General features: G+C 61.1%; 1 protein-coding gene and 1 long non-coding RNA gene across 4 annotated transcripts; both read right to left on the bottom strand.

Annotated features, from left to right (window-relative positions):
* Positions 1 to 4,990: 4,990 nt before the first annotated feature.
* Positions 4,991 to 7,366, bottom strand: LOC139829583 (uncharacterized). 2 transcript variants are annotated; one of them, XR_011742113.1, is made up of 3 exons: positions 7,190 to 7,366; positions 5,399 to 5,558; positions 4,991 to 5,168 (listed from the first exon to the last, which is right to left on the bottom strand). It is a non-coding gene; the product is annotated as an uncharacterized lncRNA (long non-coding RNA). The 2 variants fall into 2 exon arrangements; XR_011742114.1 differs by lacking the exon at positions 7,190 to 7,366 and adding an exon at positions 5,797 to 6,362.
* A 7,150-nt stretch (positions 7,367 to 14,516) lies between these two features.
* Positions 14,517 to 21,621, bottom strand: FGD2 (FYVE, RhoGEF and PH domain containing 2). 2 transcript variants are annotated; one of them, XM_071817817.1, is made up of 6 exons: positions 21,049 to 21,621; positions 19,605 to 19,743; positions 18,967 to 19,067; positions 17,088 to 17,264; positions 15,408 to 15,611; positions 14,517 to 15,030 (listed from the first exon to the last, which is right to left on the bottom strand). In XM_071817817.1, exons 1-6 carry the CDS (start codon positions 21,313 to 21,315, stop codon positions 14,839 to 14,841), a joined length of 1,080 nt encoding a protein of 359 aa, XP_071673918.1. In that variant the 5' UTR covers positions 21,316 to 21,621; the 3' UTR covers positions 14,517 to 14,838. The 2 variants fall into 2 exon arrangements, with proteins under 2 accessions (XP_071673918.1, XP_065710741.2); XM_065854669.2 differs by having other exon boundaries at positions 14,517 to 15,027.
* Between the last annotated feature and the right edge of the window lie 70 nt (positions 21,622 to 21,691).

The raw sequence follows: 21,691 nt of genomic DNA, 5'->3' as shown, positions 1-21,691 counted from the left end.
CCCGGCGTGCGTGGAGGCTCCGGGGGCTGTGGAGGTGCTGGGCTCCCCCAGGTGTGCGTTGGGACCATGGATGCCAGGAGCCAGCGCAGCCCCAGCGTGCTGCTTCCCGTCCCCTCCATGTCCCCTGGAACCCCCAGAGCCAACAGAGACCCCAACGCAGCAGTGACAGCTTGGGAACCGCATGTCCCACCCTGGGGCTGGAGTGACCGCAGGACAGGGAGGGGGAAAGTGCTCGCTGCTGGGCTGGAGCACCCCAAAATCCCTCTAAACCAGCACCTTGTTTTCTTTTTGTTGTTTTCTTTTGGGTGCCAAAACCCTCCAGCTTATCAAGGTGATGGGAACTGTGAGTGGGACAGGAGATGCACGGATGCATCCCGCACCCCAGGAGGAGCAGACATGGGCATTGCTTCTTCATTTTAGTTTTCTTTCTTTTTCTGCATGTGTGCTGGCTTTTAGCGCGGGCTTTTTGGGCGAGGTGTGCACGGAGGCGGCAGCATGGCTAATCTGCTTTGTGAATGGAGCCGCACGGGGGGCAGCCGAGGGGATCGGGGAGGTGGAGGGAGCCACATATTTGGGATTCCATCATCTGGGTGGGCTCCTTCTCCCCAGACTCTCAGGATGTGGGAAATGGAAGATGAAAGGAGCTGCATTTCCAGCCTCTCGGGTTACAATGTCTAAAGCAGAAAAGGGTGGTTGGGGAAAAAGAGGAGGGGGGAGTGGATGCTACAGGGAAACCTGGGTTGGGAAATGGCCCCGGCGAGGTTGGGGCAGAGAAGGGGGCGGCTGGGGCCGAGCCGCTCGTGTTTCACATCACGTCAGGGCTGAGGAATTTCCTCTGCTCTGGGGGTGCCTCGCACAGAAAAAGGGGGAGGCTTTCAGGTTAGCTGGGGATGAATAATAGCCAAGAGGCGAGGGATTAAAAGTGCTACCTGGGGGCTGCTGTTTACAAGCAAACCCTTTTGCAGAGCAAGAGGGGAAAGAGGGGTGCACTGGGGCGATGACGGGGACCCCAGCCCACGCTGCCCACAGCCCATCCCCGGCGAGCACAGCGGAGCGGCGGCCCCGGCCCCTGTGCGGATCCCTCCCCGATGGCCCCTCCGCAGCGACGTCCCCATGGCTGGTCCCCTGCACACGTGGCGTGTCCTGGGGTGGCTCCCGGGCCGTGTCCTCCCATGGCCCCCGGAGCTTTCCCATCCCGCTGAATTACAAGCACCCGGATCATCCCTGTGCACAGGCAGGAACAAATTCGCTATTGCAAGAGGGTTTGTGCCACCCACCCGGTGCCTGGGAAAGGGGCAGGGAGGGAGCGACACAAAATACAGTGACAGCCAAGGCTCGGGGTGGCTGCACAGCCCCAGCCTGCCCCGGCAGAGCAGGTGTCTTTCTGCAGAGTCTTTGCGCGTGAAAAGAACCTTTGGGTTATAAATCATATTTTGGCGGCTGATGGCAGACCAGGGGGTGCCCAGGTCTCCTGTTCCCCCCCCGCCTGCAAAGCCCTTGCCTGTCCCCAGGTGCATTCCTGGCATTGCTCCTGGAGCGCAGGGAGGGCTCTGACCCTCTGAGCATGGGAAAAATGTCTGTCTGTGTGCGGGAAAGGAGGTGCAAATAGTGCGGGGTGAGGAGGTCAGCCGGGAAATCCCTTTCATCTTGTCCTGGGCCTTTCTCTGACACGCGGCCCGGGAGCGGGAGAGGGGTTTTGTCTGGGGCTGGACAAGGGAAGGATCCGGGGAGGCTCTGGGGAGGCCAGATGCTGTTTCCGACCCAGTTTCTTGGGAAGAGCATAATAAAAGGCAGACCTCACCCCCCATGCCTCTTTGGGGAAAAAATCCCAAATGGAGGAGGTGGAGGGAAGCCCCTGAGAAGCACAGGAGATGTAGGGCCACCCCTTTCTCTGCCACAGACCTCCTGCGTGCCCTTGGTCCCATCCCTGCATCTCTTTATCCCACCTGGACTGTGATAAATCCCTCCCCACGGTTTGAACCCAGCATCTCCCTCCCAGCAGCTCCAGGACCACCGGGGCGCCGCTGCCGCCGCCTGCCTGTGTTGGTCAAAGGAGGAGCCGCAGCGCTGCCCTGCCCCGGCCGAGCCGGATCCAGCCTGGCTTCCAGGAATCGGGGCTGGGACAAGCGGCCGTGGGTGACAGCTGGTGCCTCGGGTGGCATCCGCTTCTAATGAGCTGCTCAGGTCCCCGTGCTCACCTTTCCTAAAGCACCCAGGTCCCGCTGCGCCGTGGGACTCCAGCTCTCCCCATCACCTCTCCCGGGCTGCGCCGTGGGGCGAGGGCTTCTCCTGCCTGTGCGAAGCAGATGGTAAAACACGGACTAACGAGATCAGAGATTAATCTGCACTTTGCTTCCAAATCGCATAATCATGTAATTATTCTCAGTATCGGGGTGGAGCAGGCTCCAGGCTCCAGTCCCTGCTCCCTCCTGGGGCACTTTGCGTGGTAGGGTGGCACAGGGGGGTCACCCCCGTTATTTTGGTGGGATGCCCAGTGCATGCTGGTTTGCTGGCCTCTGGGACCGTGTCTGGCAGGAGGTGGTGGGAGAGGACCCAGGCGTGCGGGAGCAGCACCTGCAATCGTACCCCCTTTTACCCTCATGCATCCCAGTTCAACCTCGCACCCGGGGTTACCCACCTTGGGGACAGCCCAGCGGGAAACGTGTCCCGAGCACCCTCCCACCCCCCAGTGCAGCAAACCCAGCCCAGTGCCTCCCAGTTCCCACCAGCAAGAAGCACTGGGGTGGAACTGGGGCATTGCCGATGCGTGATGCTGCTCCTCACCCTGCGCAAGAGCCGCACGGCATCAGCACTCACTGCCGCTACCCCAGCACCGCGGCCGGCGTCGATGGGTGAGGAAACGGGGAAATCTCACGTTTCGGGCAGCGTGTGCGGCCGGCGGCTCTGGATTGCTGGGCGGCCGGTGACATGGCCCTGTTATCAGCAGGCCCGGGCTGTTTGCTGGAACAGGGCGGCAGCGGGGCTGGGTGACCCCACGCTTCCTTCCTTTCCTGGAAGCCGCTCGCTCTGAGTGTGACGCTGGCGCTCCGATAACCGGCTGCTTTCACAACGAGCGCGAGGCCAGGGCTGCTCTCTGCTGTGCCACCATCCTTCCCACCTGGCTTGCATTGCCCTGCCTCAGTCTCCCCTCTCGGTAGCGATGCGAACACATCTCCGAGTGCTGCAAACCCCAGGTGTTTGCAGGAGTGCGGATGCGTTTCACTGCAAGGTGCGGTGAGGTGCGTCAGGTCTCTCCAGGGGACGGAGCAGTCCTGGCTGCCTTTGAAGCCACCAGCAGTGGCACTGGCAGGCAGGGTCCTGCCTGCGCCAGGCAGCGCCATGGCCGGGCACATCCCTGCTCGGTCCCCTCCCTGTGTGGCGCAGGTCCCTGCACGCCGCAGCAGCCAGTGCCGTGGGCCAGGGAGGGACGTGCGGGGCAGGTGAACCCGGCCCAAAGAGAAACTGAGGCAGCACTGGGGATGCTGTGACCTGCCCACACCCTCCTGGAAGGGGCTCAGCAGCTCTGCATGCCCTAAACACCCATTTGCAGCTTCTGGGGTGCTCAGTGCTGGGATGGTGTTAACAGGGTTCAGCCCCGGCCTTGGGGACCTGGTGGGAACTGGGTGCTCACGTCCCCCAAAACGCTGTTGGGATCCACTCAGTTACCCTGCGCAGTGACTGAGGTGTCCCCCAGGAACCACCACCCCCTGACTCACTGTCTCGGGGTCAGCGGTGATACCGGGGTCCTCCCTGCGCGGCTCCTTCATCTTATCAGGGCTGTTCCAGGAGGAAGTTTGCGGGGTGGATTCCAGCGGGCAGGTAAACAGCGGCCAGATGGGACCAGATACCTGCCAGGAGACACTAGCTGAGCCAGGTTTGCACAGCACAGCCACTTATTTGCTCTAGGGAGGGATTTCCCCTTCATGGACGTCAGCAGCAGTGCCGGGACGTCACCCCAGCAGCCTCGCTGGGCTCCTCCGTCACCCTCCTGGCCAGGTGCCTGCATCCGGGGTGCGGGTGCTGCTGCGGCACGGCACGGCTGGGGAGCCATCTGTGCCACCAACCTGGCTACCACAGCCCCATCTCCCATAGCCAGGGACCAACACGATGCCCAGGGCACCTCCACTGTGGCCTCAAGAGCTTGGGGAGCCTTGGGTGCCTGGCAGAGCTGGGGTTGGTGTGTCAGGATGCACCGCTCTCATCCCACCGGACCCATTGGTGCAGAATGAGGGGAGGGGGCTGCTGCCATCCCCCCGTCGCAGGTAGAGGAGGCAGCTGGGCAGGACCGGGCTGCTGGCAGCGGGTGCCAGACGTGCCCCAGCACACGTGCGGCTGCACCTCACCCCCAGCCCTGGCCACGGTGCCAGCAGGATGCTCCTGGCTTTGGTTGCGAGATCATCTCTTGGCTCATCCGACTCGCCCGGCTCGCCCTGCTCCTGCCACCCCCGGAAAGCCTGCGCCCTTCCCTGCTCTGAGGGGGAGACTGAGGCACCGGGCTGTGCAGGACCAGAGCAGGGACATGGAGGGACAGCCAGGGAGGGCTGGGCCTGGCACCGGGGCTGCCTGCACCAAGCATCACCACCCATCAGACCGCAGCACCCTCCATCCAGGGCGCTCCTGCGTTTCTCAAAGCCCGGGGCTCTCTGCACCCCAGATGCTGCTGGGGTGTTTCTTCTTCCAGCTCCCCACCTCTGCTCCATCCCTTCCCTGTATCCACAGCCTGGGTCCCTGGGGATGGCTCCAGCACGCTGCCCGCTGCGGCATCACCTGCATTTCCCTGCACTTCACACGGTGCTAAATAATGCAAAGCCCAGAGGGTTTGTTGCTCCCACCCATGGGATGCTGCTCCTGTCGCCTGCCAGGGCACGGGGGGGAAACGCTGGGTCGGGACCCTATCGGCCGCTCGGAGCGTGTGTTTACTGTGTCACATGGAGAAGCCATAAATTCGCTTGGTTTAATTGAAAGCCGGTGCTGTGGGTTTGGCTTAATCCACCTTCCTCCTCCTCCTCCTCCATTAGATAACGTCTCGCTGAAACCACTTTGCAAACTCACGGCATTCCTGCGAGCTGAGCGCGGGGGCAGCTGGCGGGACACGGCCGCGATGGCTGCTCATGGGCTGCGGGGACACTTTGCTGTCACCAGCTCTGCTCCTCCTGCCCCGGTCCTGGCTGGGAAGGGATATCACAGCAATGAACTGACCCACTCGTGACGTGTCAGCTGGATGGCAACAACGAGCTGGGCTGGTGCAGGATTGTGCCAGGGGGAGCAGCCCGAGGGTCCCCAGGAGTGCAAAGGGCTCAAGTTGAAAAGACAGAGGGAAATAGCTCAGGTGGGGGGAAATCAGGTGGGGTGGGATGTGCACAAATTGAGGTGGAAGAAGGAGCAGGAACCCTCTCACCTCCATCCGTGGCATCAGAGGGGTGGTGACATTCTCCTCTCCATCGCACAGGGAAACTGAGGCACAGAGCCAAGCTGGGCTCAGGGAGCATGCGCGGCTGCATTGGGGACCCCTTTCCTCTTCAGGATTCTGCAGAACCAGCAGCAGAAGAGGAGGAAACCTGCAAATCACAAAGAGGCACAAATAGCCCCACGGGCTCCATCACCCGTCCCCATCGGGGGGACCCCACTGCCTCCCCCTGCCCAGCACAGCTGGTGTGGGGGGAACTTCGCTTTGCCAGGGGAGTTCAAGCGGAGGGCAGGGGCGCGAGGGCTGTCAGGGTGTCCCGCGGCCGCCGCTGCCCTGCGAGGAATGCTGTGAGTCACGGGGAAAGCATCCCCGGGCCGCCAGCCCCTCACCGTGCCTCCCGACCGGCAGCTGCGGGACGGCGACTCGAGGCTGTGAGCCCCGCACCCGGGGTTTTGGGGTGAGCCAGTGGTGCGCGGTGCCTCGGGACATCCCGGTTCCATCCCCCAGAGCAGATGCTGAGCCCACATCCAGCCGAGGTGCTGGTGCTGCAGAGGTGGCCATCACCCCCGCTCCTGGGCACGGGCTGGGCGGGCAGACCAGGCTCCATCCCCAGCCCTGGGGAGGCCAGACATGAACTCAGCCTCTCCGAGCGGAGAGAGATGACGTGATGCCGGGAGGTCACCCGGGGCCGGGAAGCCGCCCCAGCCCAGTGTCCAGGGCTCTCCCGCTCGGACAGCTCCATCCCCTGCAGCCAGTGGGAGGGAAGGGGCGCAGATGCTCCCCGAGATGCTCCCGCTCCAGGGAAATTGCTGTTTTTGGCTTTATCAGCTCACTACAGCTTCGTGCTCGGTGCTGGAGAGGAGAGCCAGGCTTTTCCCAGCGGTGCCTTATCGAGGCGCTGAGCCCTGGATGCTGCTTTGTTTCAGGTCGTGTTGCAAAATTCAAAGAGGGAAATGGCTTTTGGGGGAAGAATTGCAAATTCCTGGAAGATTATCTGAGCAGAACAGCTGCCCCCAGCACAGGGCGGTGGGAGGGGACGCGTGGCCAGGACCGAGGAATCCCAGGAGGGGACAAACGGGAGCATCCCCCATGGGTGACCACCCAGAGCCCCCCAGCTCCATCCTCACAGCCAGACACGTCCTGCATGGGGAGGAACAGATATGTCACCCTTGGGCTTCTGGAGGACACTGGGAGGAGCCGCGGTGCTGAGCGAGGCACCAGCACCAGCCCCTTCCTCAAGAGCAGCCACTGCTTTTGTGCAATAAACACAGCAGGTTAGCCAAGGGACAAGCGGGGGACAGCAGGAATGTGTGGCCACCTCCCACATGTCCCCAGTGCCAGGGCAGGAGACACTGGAGGTGACGGGGAAGGGGACAGCTGGGTCGCCAAAGGATGGTGACCTCCATGGCATCACGAAGTCTACGCAGCTCATCTTTGCTGCTGGGGCATCTTCAGCTCCCAGGGCCTCTTCATCATCCCGTCTCTCCTATCCCAGGGCACCATTCCCGGGAAGAGCAGAGACCTGATGCTCTTGTGACACCTAATGGCAGTTGCTGTTATCAGAGCCAGCGCTGTCCCAGGGAGGCTCAGCTTTCCCTGGAGCCACAGCTGGAGGGACACTCTGGGACCCAGCCCGGGTGGCCCCGCTGAGCCCGGATGGGGCTGCCAGAGGCGTTTGGGAGATGGAGGTACCAGCCCTGGGACAGACGAGCCCAAGAGCTGTTTATCTGTACCCCATTACTTACAGAAACGCGGCTGCGACTGTGCTGGTTGTTCACTCACCTCCTCCCCGGGACTGCGGAACCTGCCGGTCACAAAGCGAGGGGTGCGGAGAGCTGGGAATCGTTTGGGTTGGAACAGACCCTCAAGATCATCGAATCCAACCGCTAACCCACGTGAGGTGGTTCTGAGCAGAACCAGGCGGGTTCAGCGACAGGAGAAACCCCAACTTCGCGCTTCCATCCCTGCCACGGGCAGGGGAAGGGGGAGATGGCAGCACAGGGCAGGTTTTGGCCAGACAACAAACCACGCTCACCACTACTTCTGTTCCTGGGAAAAAAGGCGGCGGGTGACACGGCGCAGATGTGAGCAGCGCCCATGGGTGGCTGCAGGAGGGATGGGGAAACTGAGGCACGGAGCAGGTACGTGAGCTGCCCGGGGGGACGCCGGCCAGCGTCACCACAGCTCTCGGAAGGAACCACGGGCGCTGGAGGAGCCAGGCAAGCCCAGGAGCTGGGAAAGCATCCTCTGGGCTGGACCGGGCTCGGGGGACGCAGCCCCGGGGCCTCTTCACTTCCCCTTCCATTTCCATCCACCTTCAGGTCATTTTCCCTTCCTGAAGTGGCTCTTTGCAGGGCGGCTGGCAGAGGGGGGGCACCGGCTTTAAGTGTATGTGATGGATAATTCCTCATTACCTTAATGCATTTGCAAGCTGGGATAATTGATGGATGTTTAACAGGATGCGTTTCCGACAGTCGGCTGGAGAAATGGACTCCCATTACTCCGCAAATGTTTCTTTTTACCATTGAACTCCTTTGTTTCAATTGATCCTCGCCTTTCCCATCACTCGTTGCTCATTAATAATCCCCAAAGCAGCTGCTTCCCCCCCTCGCCAGCTCAACCTGCGATGCCGGAGGCTTTTACGGGGGTTTGCAGGCAGATCTGGGCATCGCTGCAGGTCTCTGCTTTATAATAAACAAGATTTTTTTCCTCCCAAAGCGTGGTTAAACCTGACTGAGAGCAGGGGAAGGACGTAGCTGGGGTATCACCCGGGTCAATCAGAGCGATGGAAGCTCCTTATCCAGGGTGGGGGAGAAATTTGGGCTGAGCCAAGCCTAAGGGAGAGGTCACTCTTTGGGGCTGGTATCAGGCTAAGCCAGGCCTGGAGCTGAGCCCCGCTCTGCCCACAGCGCTTTTATCTGCGGCTCCCTCTGCTCAGGAAGGGCAGCCAGGGGGGTTATCGGCTCTGCCCATCCACCCGGTGGGGGGTCCCTGTGTCCCCACCCTGCGGAGCCACACGGGGGTCTGGGCTGGGGGAGCACCCCTGGCTCCCCACCCGCTGCGCTGCTGGCCCGGAGCAACCTGACATTGAATTCCTCTGGGACTTCTGCAGCAAAGCCCTCGGCACGGCTGGGGCAAATGTGGGGGCTCCTTCCTTGGCTGGTGTCACCCCCAGGGGGACCACAGCTCCTGTGCCCTTTTCCTGACTGCCGGGGGGTCCCGGAGGGGCTGCTTTCCCCATGATGTTGAGCTGTTCCCACTCCCCATCCTAGTGCATCCCAAACCCACCGGTTCCCTCAATGCTCCCCCCACAAGCTCAGCCTCACCAACCCCAAAACATCCCCATTCTTGGCCGCTCTCACCCCCAAACCTGGACTCAGGGCTCACAGCCCCCACCTCCTTTCCCCAGGAGCCTCAGGTCCTGCACGACCATTGCTCACACCCTCACTTCTCCTTTGCATTTCCCCCCCACAAGCTGCAGACAAACCTCACAACGCACAGCAAGAGCCCCCACCACTGCTCACACCGGTCACTCACAGCGATCTGAACCCCCGCAGCATCCCTGGTCCTTCCGGCCCCTTTTTCCATCTGCATCTCACCCAGGATGAAGCAGAGGAGCCGGTGGCACAGGAGATGAGCAGCTACAGGCCTGGTTTGAGGTAGAATTACAATGGAAAAAACAAAGCCCAGAGAAGGACAATCAGCTGGGAATGCTCAGGGTTAAATAGCCCCGGGGTGGGGGGAATGGGGTGGATCCAGAACAGCTGGGATGGGGTAGGGCTGAGACCCACAGCTGGGATGGGGGTGTGGAGATGGGGGGCCCAGGGGAGATGTCCTCGCTCTGTGGGGTATTTGGGGGTTCGAGGTGCATGGACCACCTTGGTGGAGCCATCGTCACCCAGATCAGAGCCCCATCCAGCCTGGCCTGGGATGTCTCCAGTTCATCCACCACCTCTCTGGCCAACCTGGGCCAGGCTCTCACCACCCTCAGGGCCAACAATTCCTTCCCGTAGCCACCCCATGGCTGGTACTTGCCCACGTGAGGCATTTCCAAGCCAAGACCAGGCTGCACCCTGGGCAAACCCGGGGGGTCCCGCCGAGCCGCCAGCCGTGACTCTGATCCCCTCATGAACTGCAAAGCCGGTCTTAAATCATCGCGGGAAGGCTGGTAAAAGCCTCAGTGCCTTCAAGCATGAAATACAAAGCACTCACCGCCCCTTTCAGCCTCTTCCCCGAGTGCCCGGCTCACCGCATGAAACCTTTTATACCCCCCTTCCCCGTTTTTCCCCGCCAGCCCGGAGAGCGCCAGCAAACCACGAGCAGCACCATCCCAAATTGCTCCCTGCTTTTATTATTTAACAAAAAAAAAGAGGAAAACCAAGGCTACGTTTACCTTTCTCACCTCTGAAATAGCGTGGAGCGTGAGGAGGAGGGATGGGAGGACAAATCCTCCCCCCTTGACCCTTCCCTGGTGTTTCACCCCAAAGCCAAACGTGCGGAAGGGGTTGATTTGAACGGGAAGGGCTCAGGGAGGCATTTTGCAACAAGGGAAGGACCAACTGATCCCAGAATTGTAGAATCATTTTGGTTGGAAAAGACCCTCAAGATCGTGGAGTCCAACCATAACCCACCCCTGGCACTGCCCCATGTCCTGAGAACCTCATGTCCGTCTGTCCAACCCTCCAGGGATGGTGACTCCAGCACTGCCCTGAGCAGCCGGTTCCTGCGGCGGTGGCTGCGCTGGAGCCTTTGGTGGGGGAGAGCAGGCGAGCTCCCTGCCCTCCGTGAGCGTCTTTCATCCCAGCACAAACGTGCTCACATTTAAAGCGTAATTACCGCGTGAGTCAGCCCCTTGAGCAAACACCCAATGGCTCCATCCCTGTGCACCCCAATTCCTCCTGTACCCCCCAAATCCTAGGGATGTGTGGTTTGGGGGATGCAGAGCATCGTGTCCAACCCCTGGGGACAGTGATGCTGGTGAAGGGGCTGTGGTCCAGCATCCCGGGCTGGGGCTGCCGGCGAGCGCCCGGGAGCAGGGGAGGGCCGGGCGGCTGCGATTATTCAATCTGGAGCAACCCTGACCTGCTGACAAAGGCAGAGTTATTTTTAAAAAGCAGCCACTCAGCAAAATTCGCCTCCGCCGCCTGTCCTGGTGCCGCTGCCCGCCGGGAGAAACCCAGCCCTGCAAACGCGCCTCCTGGATGCCCGAAATGAGGGGCAGGAGCGCGGTCCCTGCCCCGCACCCTCCCGGCGCCCTCCCCGGGCTCTGCTGGTGTTTTGGGATGGGCCACAACCTGCTCCCCAGCGCTGTTTCCAGCGCCGTGTGTGCGGTGAGCCCAGGGCTCCCGCTGTGGTGGAGATGGGGGTCCCCCATGCATCCCCCCCGAGCTCCCCAAAGCATCGCCTGCTCCCTTCACCCCCCATCGGGTAGGACCTTGGCGCTCCCACCTTGCAGCCTCCCCCTTTCAGCCCAAAAAGACCCAAAGGGGGTTTAATTCCCAGTTACTACTGGGGGGTGTCCATTCCTAAAGGTTGTGCTCCCCAGCCCCACTCACCCTCACTGCCCCAGCGTCCTCCATCCCTTTTATTGCCATGATGTGAATTAATACCCATTTCCTGATGCTTTTATGGTTTCCTCCCAAATGGCTCTTCCATCAGGGGGATATTGGGTTACAGCAAATACCCGCAGCGAGGAACCAGCCCGAGCTCCACCCGCTGCTGATCCCACCGGTGCATTTGGGCACCTCTGGTCCCGCTCTCCCCCGACCGGTCCCTTCCCCAGAGCCAAACAGACGCTGCCAGCAGCAAATGACCCGCTTGGGATGGTGCGAAACACCCAGGACCCTCCTGGACCCTTGCATGGGAGTGAGCGGCTGCCTGAGCCCCCAAGATGTGGGGATTCAGGGGTGGCCCCAGTTTCGGGGCGGTTTTGGGGTGCCTGGTTTGGCTGCTGGGGCTCCTGCCTCGTCTCGCTCCGAGCGCGCACACACACCTCTCGGGCTGGTTACTGTAGAAACGAAATTAGTACAGGGAGGGAATGCAATCCCAGAGCTAATTAAGGTAATTACAGCTTCACACCAGCTGCTCACGAGGCCCAAGGACCTTCTGTAACTTGTGGAGGGGCTCAGCCACTTGGGGGGAATTTGAACTCCAGCTCCAGGGGCTACGAGACTTTGGTGGCGCTTGGGATGGGCTGTGTCACTCGCCACTGAGGGCGACACAGAGCTGGGGTGATGCACGGCCCCAGATGTCCCAGCCCCATTGCAGCAGTGGGACCTGGGCTGGGTTTGGGGTCCCTGGGGATGTTTGGTGCCCAGGGCATCCCGACAGCGGTTGCACTTCACATGTGTCCCTTCGGCTTTTCAACTGGGGACACGCTGACCTGGCGGGGACGGAAAGCGCAGCCGGGTCAGGGTCACCCCTGTCCCACAGAGTCACCCTCTGTCCCCAGGGACTGAGGCTGGGGGTGCAGTGTGGGTGCAGGGAGGGGGCAGGATCCAAGACTGGGGGTGCCAGGGGTGTCTGGGGGGGACGTGGTGCTGGAAAATGGGACATCTGCCCCAGCGCTGCATCAGCACACTGGGACCGGTGCACACCGGGACAACGCAGGGATGGGGTGACCATGGCACCCAGTGCGGGGCCACCCTGGCGTTTGGGGGGCAGGAGGAGCATCTGTGAAATGTTACAACCTAGCGGGTGCCTTCCCACAAAACATGGTTTTTGGAGCTGATTCCCAGCACCCGCCCGGGGTGGGAGCCAGGGGAATGTGGCCAAACACGTTTGTGCCATGGCCGAAACTGGCCGGTGTCCTGGCTGCGGCGTGGGGCCGGGGAGCCGGGCCGGGGACACGGCCGCCGTGTGCCGCGGTGGCGGTGGCGTGTCAGCGCCGGGAGCGGGCGGTGATTCACCGCTTACCAGCACGTTTGATATTTATGACCCAGCTTCGCTACGGGGCCGACATGAAATGTGGTGCAGGGAGGAGGGGAAATAAATCCAGCGGCGGCGCGGGGGACGGCAGCATCCCCCGTGAAACCCGATGGGTTTCCCCAGCCGCCTCCCCCCGCCGCTTTCTCCGGCTGGTGGATTTTGATGGAGGAAAATAAACGCTTGCAAAAAATTCACTCGCTCTCTCCTGGCTTGTCCCCGTTTGCCCTGAGCTTTGGCAGCTCCGCCAGCACGGGCTGCGATGCGGCGAGAATGGGGAGGGAGCGGGGAAGGAGGGGGCTCCCCCGGGGTGCTCAGCATCAATGGGGCGATGGGACTGAACTGGGACCCCCCTCCAGCAAGGGACCCCCCTGCAGCGTCCCACTCCCCATGGCCTTGGGGAATCCGGCCACAATGTGGAGCTGCCCGAGGTGCATGAGAACTGCCCCAGCTCGGTGCGTGGATGAGAGGCGGGAGTGGGGACCGTGGGGTGTGGAGGTGGGAGGGAAGGTGACAAATCCTTGTCCCCACCAGGGAGGGGGGTGTGGGAAGAGGCACAGCACTGGGCTGGGGCTGGATCGAGGAACAGGGACGGATCCAGGGCAGGATGGATCCAAGGCAGGATGGATCCAGGCAGCAGAACGGATTCGAGGCAGTGGGATGGATCTGGTGCCAAGGGAAGGAGCCAAAGAAGGACGGAGCTGGTGCGAAGGGCCGGATCCAGCGCAGAGGGCCGGGTCGGCTGCGGGAGGCTGGTTCTGCCGCAGGGGATGGAGCTGCTGCAAAGGGATGGATCTGAGACAGATGGATGTGACTCACAATGACACGAGCACAGGGGCTTGTCCTCCCCCAGCCCTACCATCAGCACGGGCCTGATCCCCTCTCCCCCAGCATCGCAGGCAAATGGGCCCATCGCCCCCCCAGCAGAGCCCCACCTGTGCCTCAGTTTCCCTGTGCAGCCCGGGGGCAGAGGCTGCTCCATCCCCATTTCCCTGTACGATTCCATCTGTCCATCCACCCTCCGGCATCTCGGCGAGGACGGGGGCTCTGACCTCCTCCCACAGCAGCCGGAGTGATGTGGGGCCAGCGTGAGCCGCCCCCCTGGGTTATTTATAACCACCTCCAAGTGCCGGTGTGCGGCGGCAGCTCCCGGGGATATTTTTAGCTCGCTGCAGGGAATCACGGCGGTGGAGCAGCGGGAGGGAGCGATGGAGAGGTGCCGCAGCACGGAGCCCTGCCAGCATCCCTGCTCTGAAAGCCCCTGCCTGCAGCACCCTCCCTTTTCGGGGAGGAAACCCCCCCCGGGATGGCTGCAGGGTCACGCTTGGCCTTGGCACCGCCGCATCCCTTAACGGCTCCTGGCCCCCGAGGGACCGCGTGTCCCCGCAGCACCCGCTGCAAAAGCCATCAGAGGCAGGGGGGCTGCGCCCCGGCATGGGCACCCCGGGGGTGCGGAGGGTGGGCTGGCGGCGGGGGGGCCGCGGGGGCTGCGCTGGCGGTGCCAGACGGGAAGACACGAGGCGAGCGGCGCTGTCTGCATCCATAATGGCCTCGCTGCCGCCGCCACGTCAACCCCCAGCGCCGCTGCGGGGACCCGGGCGAGAGCACCCCGGGGTGCAGCTCTGCTCCCCGACACGGGTGCTGCTGCTCACCCCAGCGCCACCCCTGCCCCCCGCCCCAAAAGGGTGCTTTGCAGCACCTGTGCAGCCACATGCACACGTGCACACACACACATGTGCACACACACATGTGCACACACACACGTGCATCACCGGCGCAGCAAGGACAGGGCACCCCTCACCAGCTCAGGGGACAGAGGTGCCACCCAGGTCCTGCCGAGGGACCCTTTGTGCCACCCCCCCCATGCACAGGGATACCAAACACGCCACTGCGACCCCCCCTACAGCCAGCACTGGCAAAACCCCAAATTTTGCAGCCCCCAAAGGCCACTGCAGAGCATTCGGTGTCACCCCAGGCCTCAGGCACCCGGAGATGGGCACCCAGGAGCAGAGCTGTGCGCCCCAGACCAGGGACAGACACCCCAGGGACAGACACCCATCCCCAGCAGCGGCGCGTGGGGCCGAGGTGTGAAGCGCCGCCCTCCTGTTCCAACCAGTTTCCCGGTTTATTTTCTCCCCGATTAGATTCCAGCTGGCAGGAGGTGCCTATAAATATACATAAGGGCTCATTTACATGCCAGTTTATTCGGGAGCAAATTCCACAGCTGCCTGGCAGACGGCGCGGTGCAGCGGGCGGGAGTCGTGCCCGAAACCAGCCGTGCCTCAGTTTCCCCGTCTGCAACCCAGGCCAGGGTGGGAATGGCTTTCCCCGCATTTTTTGGCGATCTATTCCTGGAAAGCCCAGGCTGTCATTATCGGGGCTATTTATAGCACGGTAAATGGGTTATTAATATAATTATTTGCAGCGTGGCAATGGGTAATTGCCCTGGGTGGGGGTGACACGCTGTGTGTGAGAAGGGGATGGTCTGAGCCCCAACCTGTCGCCAATCAGGGGGAAAACTCACCCCAAAACCCCAGGGGGCATCGGGCTGTGCCTGGTGGGCAATGGGGTCCTATGGCAGAGCCGGGGGGGTCGCAGCTGGTGTTCGGGGGGTCGGTTTGGCGCTGCCGTGGCCCCGGTGCTGAAGTCCGGCTCTTGTTTCGATCATGCTGATGAGCTGAGTCACAGCTGGGGTGCTGCTAATTAAATGTATTTCTTAATTAACAAGATCACAGAGAAGGGCTGCCAGCCCGGCTTGGCTCTCAATCACGGCTGACAGAGGCAGCTGCGGCCACCGAGCCCCGCGGTGTCACGAGTGTCCCCGTGCTCAGCTCTGCCCCCCCAGCAGCCTGTTTCTCTGCACAGCAGAGGCCTGAGGATGAGGACGGTCGTGCTCAGCACCATCCCACCCTGGTGGGCTCAGCACTAGGCTGTCACAGACATGGGGTGCAGTGAGCACTCCTGCCCTGTGACTCAGGGCTGCTCCACATCCCCCCGTCCCTCCCCACCGCCTGAGCCCCGCCTCAGCCTGCCTATTAATATTAATAATTAGCCCCCGTAGCTGCTACTCACTGACCTCAAAGCACAACCTGAAGTAACCCATGTCCCGATGGGGAAATCTCCGCTCCCCACTGGACGGGGAAACTGAGGCACGGGAACTGGGGCAGGAGCGGCACCAGGAGCTTTTCCTGCTGCCCCGTAGGGCTTGGGCAGCAAAAACCACTGAGGAGGCGCCTACAGCGTGATGGTGATGCAGGGAGAGTGGGTGGAGAGGGTTTTCCTGGGGAAAAAGAAAAGAAGATTAAAATAAATGAATAAATAAATAAAAATAAAACAAAAATAAAAGGAACAAAAAAATAACTAAAAGAGCCCATTCTGCCCCCCCAGCCTGAGCTCCACCCCACGGCAATGGCTCGATGCCCCTGTGGGAAGCGGGGGGCTGCGCTCGGGGGGGATTTCGCGTGGGCAGCCGTGGCGCTGGGGCTGCCGCGAGGTTTGGCAGTCTGGTCATGTCCTGCCGGCGAGAGCAGCAGGACTGAGTCACGTTCCAGCGGCAGCGGTGACTCACGGCCGCCCCAGCCTCCCGGGTGCAGCCGGCACATTGCAGAGATTCCTGGATGGAGGCAGGAAAATGAAATTAAATAATAACAACCGCCAGCTCAGCCCTCCCCAGCTCTCCCCCCAGCTTTTCCTTCCTCCAGCCTCCTGCAACACAGGCACAAACAGCGAATTCCTGCGCCACCGGGAAACACCTCCCGCCTCGGCAGACACCGAGATGCACGACCTGGTTCTCAACTGCACGAAACGCCCTTTGCCAGCAGCCTGCGGAGACCCTGAAAAGGAGGGGGAGCTGCACCCCCAAAAGCTCCCCCCAGCCTGGGGACACCCTGGCCATGATGTTTTGCCAGTGTGGTGCAAAGGGGGTGCAGCTGTCTGGAGCCTGGGGTCCCCCTCCTGCTTTTATTGCTCCTGGGGGGTTTGAGGGGGATGCAGAGCAGGATGGGGGTACCCCAGCCCTGAGCTTCCACAATCCTCACTGTGCTGTTTTTTGTTTTTCTTTGTTTGTTTTGAGGGGGGATCATTACAGCTATTTTGCATCATTTAATATCCCATCCTTAAATCCCCCACCCAGGGTTTGGCCCCAGCCTTGGGGGAGATGGGGGTCCCTGGTGCCCCCCACAGCCCTGGGCATGGCAGAGGGAGGATGCTCCGGCGATGGTTCTGCCAGCCCAGCTCCTATAGACCCCCCCTATGCAGCCCAGCTCCTATAGAACCCCATCATGGGCATTACAGAGCATGAGCCCTTGCCCCAGTGATGCAGTCCCTGGAAACCAGCCCCTATAGAGCAGGAAATCCCATCCCACAGCAGAGCGCAGCCCCCATAGGCACCTGCAATCAGCAAGCGAGAGAATATACCCAGTAGAACCATCCCTATAGAGAAGGAATGCCTGCCCTATAGAGAAACCCCTATAGAGCCTGTCTCTAGAGACCAAGAGCCCCCAGTGCACAGAGCAGCTCCCAGAGCAGCCCTGCATGTCAGGGGGTTCTATAGGGCCCACATGGGCCCCATGCTTGTGGGGCACGTGAGGGACGTTCCCGGGGAGCAGGGGGTGACCAGGGGACATTGAAGCCTCGGCAAAGCGGCGGCTGCACCGGTGTCCGCTCCCCCTCCCCGCTGGCTTTTGTCACCGAGAGGTGGCCCAGCTGGTGGAGCTGCGGCGAGCGCCTTGCGCGAGGTTTTTTGGTCAGTGCTTACAAGAAGAGGCAGCGGGGGGGTCTGTGGCCGGGGGGGATTCCGGTAAGTGGCCTCCGAGCCTTCCTCATTCTTGAGAATAGGAAACTGCGCGACTTCTCCACAGGGTTTCGCTTTCTGCGTGGGGGGGCGAGCGGCCAAACTGCTCAGCTTGACCATCGCTGCGGCGCGGTCAGGGGACTGAAAAAGCACAGGAAGGGAAAAATCCATCAGTGCATTCGTTTGCTGCAAGTTTTGGGTGCAAAAATCCCTTTTTTCTTTTTTTTTTTTCCTAGGGGGAAATCTCAAAACCCCATGAGTTGGGTCTCACACCAACTTGTTTTGGGGATGCTCAGTGCAGCCCTGGTGTCCCATGTCCCCTCCATCCCCATCACACACACGGGTGCTGTAGCAGGATGGTGGTCCCTGAGGGGGGTGGGCAGGAGCTGGTAAAAATAGCACCCAGGTGCCCTCTGCCCCAGGAGCGATTTTTCGTTCAGTAAACAGGAAATCTATTCTTAGGCCCATTCATGAGCTGACGGCAGCTCCCGCTCCGGGCGTGTTTTGTTCCTCGGTGACACAGGGTGACGCCGAGGAGGCCACTGCGCACAACCTGCCAGCCCCACGGGCTTCCCCGGCTCACTCCTTCCCTCCAGCACCTCTTCCCAGGAGCGCTGGGGTTTCCCCTGCGCAGAAGGGGGTGGTGGGAGGTGAGGGCAGTTTTGGGGTGATGCTGTTTGCCTGCGGGCTCAGCCCCACGCTGGTGATGCCCCGAGGGGCCGTTGCTTTGGCAAAGCTCTGCCCCCCACACTCAGCTCCTCTCCCCGCTCCTTGATGATTTTCTTATGTTGCAGGAGGTAAAGCCACCAGGGTTTCTCCTTCCCTGGGCTGAGCTGGGTAGGTCAGAAGGATGATGCTCACGGGTTTCTCCTGGCGTCACGAAGTGACAAAGGCTGTGGCTCATCTTTACTCCCCATCCCTTCCCCATTTGCAGTATTTGGCCCCAACTCACTTCCCTTCCTGCTCATTTAGCCCCATGACACCCCCAGGCTCAGCCTGAGGCTGCTGGGCTGGAGCCCTCCGTGCCTTCCGGGCCCCCCACACATGGCTCCCCCAGCCCATTTAGCCCCTGGCAGGCTCTGAAGTGGCATCTTCTGCCTGGGCAACATTTTTGAGGAGTTACAGGATGTGGAGAGAAAAATGTGGGGCTGCAGCATCTCCCAGCATCACTGCCCTGCACTAACACCAGGTGGGGACCCAGCCTTGTCCCCAAGTGTCCCCTCCCCAGGAAATGTGTGACTGAGAGAGGTACAAGGGTGGAAGGTGCTTGTGGACAGGATAGGGTGCAGGGAAGGTCAGGGTGGGCGAGAGTGCAGGCTGGGGGTGTTTGTGGGTCACGGTACCCCCACACCATGGGACTGCAGCAGCGTGAGGCCAGGACCAGCGACAGGTTGGGACAGGGACACCCTATACCCAGGACTAGTGTTCTTGAGCTGCGTGACTGAGAAGCTGGATCCCTGTGGGGTGTCAGATTAGGGGATGTGGGGTCCCGGTGACAATCCCGCAGCACGCTCCGGAAAATACACCCCCCAAAAATGCTCCTTGGACAGCACACGGGGGTTTCAAGGAGGATTTATCACTGCAAATCCAATTCCTCAAATGTTTTCACAACACTGAGCACCCCTCTGCACCATCCACCGCCCAGCCAGGCTCGGGAAGGCTGAGGTGTTGCTGCCCTCGGGTGGCAGCCGGCGGCAGGGCACGGCGGGGTGCGGGCTCCCCAAAACCTCCCGGCCCTCCCGCTCGGGTACCCCCATCATCTCCATCCAGTGCAGAGAGCAGGGAGGGAGGGGAAGGTGGGGCCAGGCTTGTCCGTGTGGTGGCAAATGTGCCCCTTCCTCACCCTTTTTGTGATGAAAAACCAAAATGTAGAGAAGTTGGGATCTGCTGTGAGCAGGATGGGCCAGGGGAGGTTTGACACCAGAAAAATCACCTCCAGAGCCTCTAAAACGAGAAGAGAAATGGTGGAGAGTTAAAGACTTGCTGGGGAGCTGTGAGAGAAAACCCCTGGGTCTGTCACCCACGGGGAAGCCACTTGTGCCGTGGCTGCTGCCCTCCCCTGGACACAACCCGAATGGCCCCGAATGCTGCACAAGTGCCTGTGACATGGCCGGGCCCTTGGGGGGACAAAGGGACAGCCAGCCGACTCCTTTATTGCTCCACGACAACGGGATTGGGAGCTGCTGGGACCCGTGGGGATCTGACAGCTCCCCTGGTCACTGCAGGTCTCCCTGGGGATGCTCTGGAGGGACCACCCTTATCCTGAACCACCTCCCCCCTCCCCACTGACCTCCAGAGACCCTGCAAGGGCAGATTAATCCCTCTCCTTGCTGGAAAAGGGTCAACCCAAGAGATTTATCCAAGGGCACAGGGCAGCTGGTGAGAGAACCCAGGTATCCTGATGCATGTGTACAATATCAGGGGCTGAAATTTCCCCCTCAAACCCATCCCCCAGTCTCCACAACCAGTCAGAGCTCTTACTCTGTGCATCGTCCTGGTCCGGGGACTCAGGAGGCAGTTTACAGACATAATCTTTCAGGAGGAGTTCGTAGAGCAGGATCCTCTGCACAGGTTCCAGCACGTGGTGCTGCAGTGTCAGGTTAGCACAGACCTTCCTCTTCTGGGGAAAGAGACAGAGGGAGAAACAGTGACCATGGCAGCTCTCACTGCTTCCCCCTCGCAGGGAGATTTTGGGGAGTGCTGCTCCGGTCCCCCACCCTGATCTGGGTGTCAGCAATGAGCTCCTGGAAGGGAGGCATTTGAAAGAATGGAAGCATTTGAAGCTGAGCCCCCACTGAGCCTGCTGTTCCTCCTTCTCGTGCTCCGCTTGGTGCCTGGCAGCCATCTGGGAGAGGCTGCTGGGGGATACTGGAGGCTGCTGGGGCTGCCTGGTTGCAGGAGCAGTCTGGCCATGCAGATCCTGCTTGTGCCTCCCAGGAAATTTCCCAGCCCTGCCATGGGGCAATCAGCGCGATCACTCATCCGTTCACCAGCACTGATACTGCTCTGCTCCGCTCCAGCCTGGGCGCTGAGAGCCTGCACGTCCTCCCAGGGGGGCAGGATCCAGCCCCTCTCCCCTAGTGCCTCCTGTTGATGCAGTGCCTCCCTGTCCCGCTCTAGAAAAGAATGGCTCTGCCGCTTATCCCACCCACAGGTGTTTATTTCCCTCTGTGGCGGTGGCACAGCTCTGGCTTTCCGCCTGTGGTCACCACGGAGCCAAAGCAGGGAGCCAGCGGCCTCGGGCACGAGGCTTTAAAAGCCAAACAGCCCAGAAGTGTCAGCCAAGGAGAGGGTTTATGTAGGTGGTTTTGCAGAGGAATAGGACTTTTTGGTGGTTTTCTCTCTTCCCTTTTCTGGCAAAGACAAGGAAAATGGGTCCAGAGCAGGCACAGGAGAGAAGCCCACAGGGCGCAGGCCAGGAAGGTGACAGCGAGTTGTCACCCAAGAGCTGGTCCCTGGGGTAAATGGCTCTGGGTAGAAACTGGGAAGACATTCACCACCAGCTTAAACCCACTGCTGAGATCTGACAGGGAGCTTCTCTCTTTCTATACGTGCTGACCTGAGCTAAACTGTTTTCTTTTCCAGAAAACTCATTTCCAGGTTCCTCAGCTTCCTCCAAAAGTCATTAAGTCACTTTTATTTCCTCTAAATCAAACTCTCACTTCACAATAAACAACAGACACATCACGGTGGGGAAATGGAAGCAGATCAAATGCTGTAAATGGTTCCAAGGCAACAACATCACAGGCCAAATTTCAACTGTGGGACCATGGGGGCAATTAATCTGCTCTGGAGTCACCCAGAGCACAACGCCCTGGGGCAAAGTGTGCAGTGGAGGTGCAGGAGAAGCTCCCAGGGCAGAGGGAAACCTTGTGCCTCTTTAGGAAGCGCTGCAAAACTCATCTGCCCAACCGCCAGGACTCACCCCAAAGCTCAGAATTACTTCTACACCAGGGCCAAGGCAGATCAGAGCGATCGTGTTGTCTGCGGGTCCCAGCTCCAAGTGAAGGTGCTGCTTTACGGAGGTGCGACGCAGTCCAAGGAATGCCATTCTTTCTCTTCCCTTTCCTAGGAGCCACATCGCTGCAAACAACTTGATAGCCCGTGGCTGGTGCCTGGAGCTTGGATCCTCCCAGATGCTCAAGCAGCCACTCCAGTGAAGACCCGTCCCTACACATGGGGAATTCGCCATGTGCTCCAAGCAGCAGCACAACCAAGGGTGCGTGGGGCAGCAGGGGTGTGAGGGAGCCCGGACACGGGCTGCGCTGGCCCGGGGTCCCTGAGGGCCATGACTGGGCCAGGAGGGCCCTGCAGTGATGGCAGGAGGGCCGGGCCAGGGGCTCACCGGCCCTGCAGGCTCCACAGCCCGGCCCTCGGGTTCATGCTGCCCCAGCCCACCCTCCGAGGAGAGCCCTCGGGCAAGCAGAGCGCAGCGCCCGGCCCCACACCGCTGCTCGCCGTCCTCCCCGCCCCGTCCTCGGCCATGGCCGCCGCGTCCCCTCCCTCACACCGTGCCTCCAGCCCCCTCCCGCAATGGTTCCGCCCGCATTCCCCCCTCCCCGCCCTTC

Source organism: Patagioenas fasciata, chromosome 21 (genome assembly GCF_037038585.1).
Source record: "Patagioenas fasciata isolate bPatFas1 chromosome 21, bPatFas1.hap1, whole genome shotgun sequence".
Classification (NCBI taxonomy): Eukaryota; Metazoa; Chordata; class Aves; order Columbiformes; family Columbidae; genus Patagioenas; species Patagioenas fasciata.
This window is presented reverse-complemented; position numbering and strand designations above follow the sequence as displayed.

What these genes read in the sequence shown, in the direction of transcription:
- FGD2 (XM_071817817.1), bottom strand. Translation starts at nt 21,315, where the DNA reads ATGGCGAATTCCCCATGTGTAGGGACGGGTCTTCACTGGAGTGGCTGC. An exon ending in GGACCAGGACGATGCACAGA is followed by an intron (nt 19,068 to 19,604) that starts GTAAGAGCTCTG and finishes TTCTCGTTTTAG; the next exon opens with AGGCTCTGGAGGTGATTTTT. An exon ending in CCCCCCCGCTGCCTCTTCTT is followed by an intron (nt 15,612 to 17,087) that starts GTAAGCACTGAC and finishes CTTTTTCCCCAG; the next exon opens with GAAAACCCTCTCCACCCACT.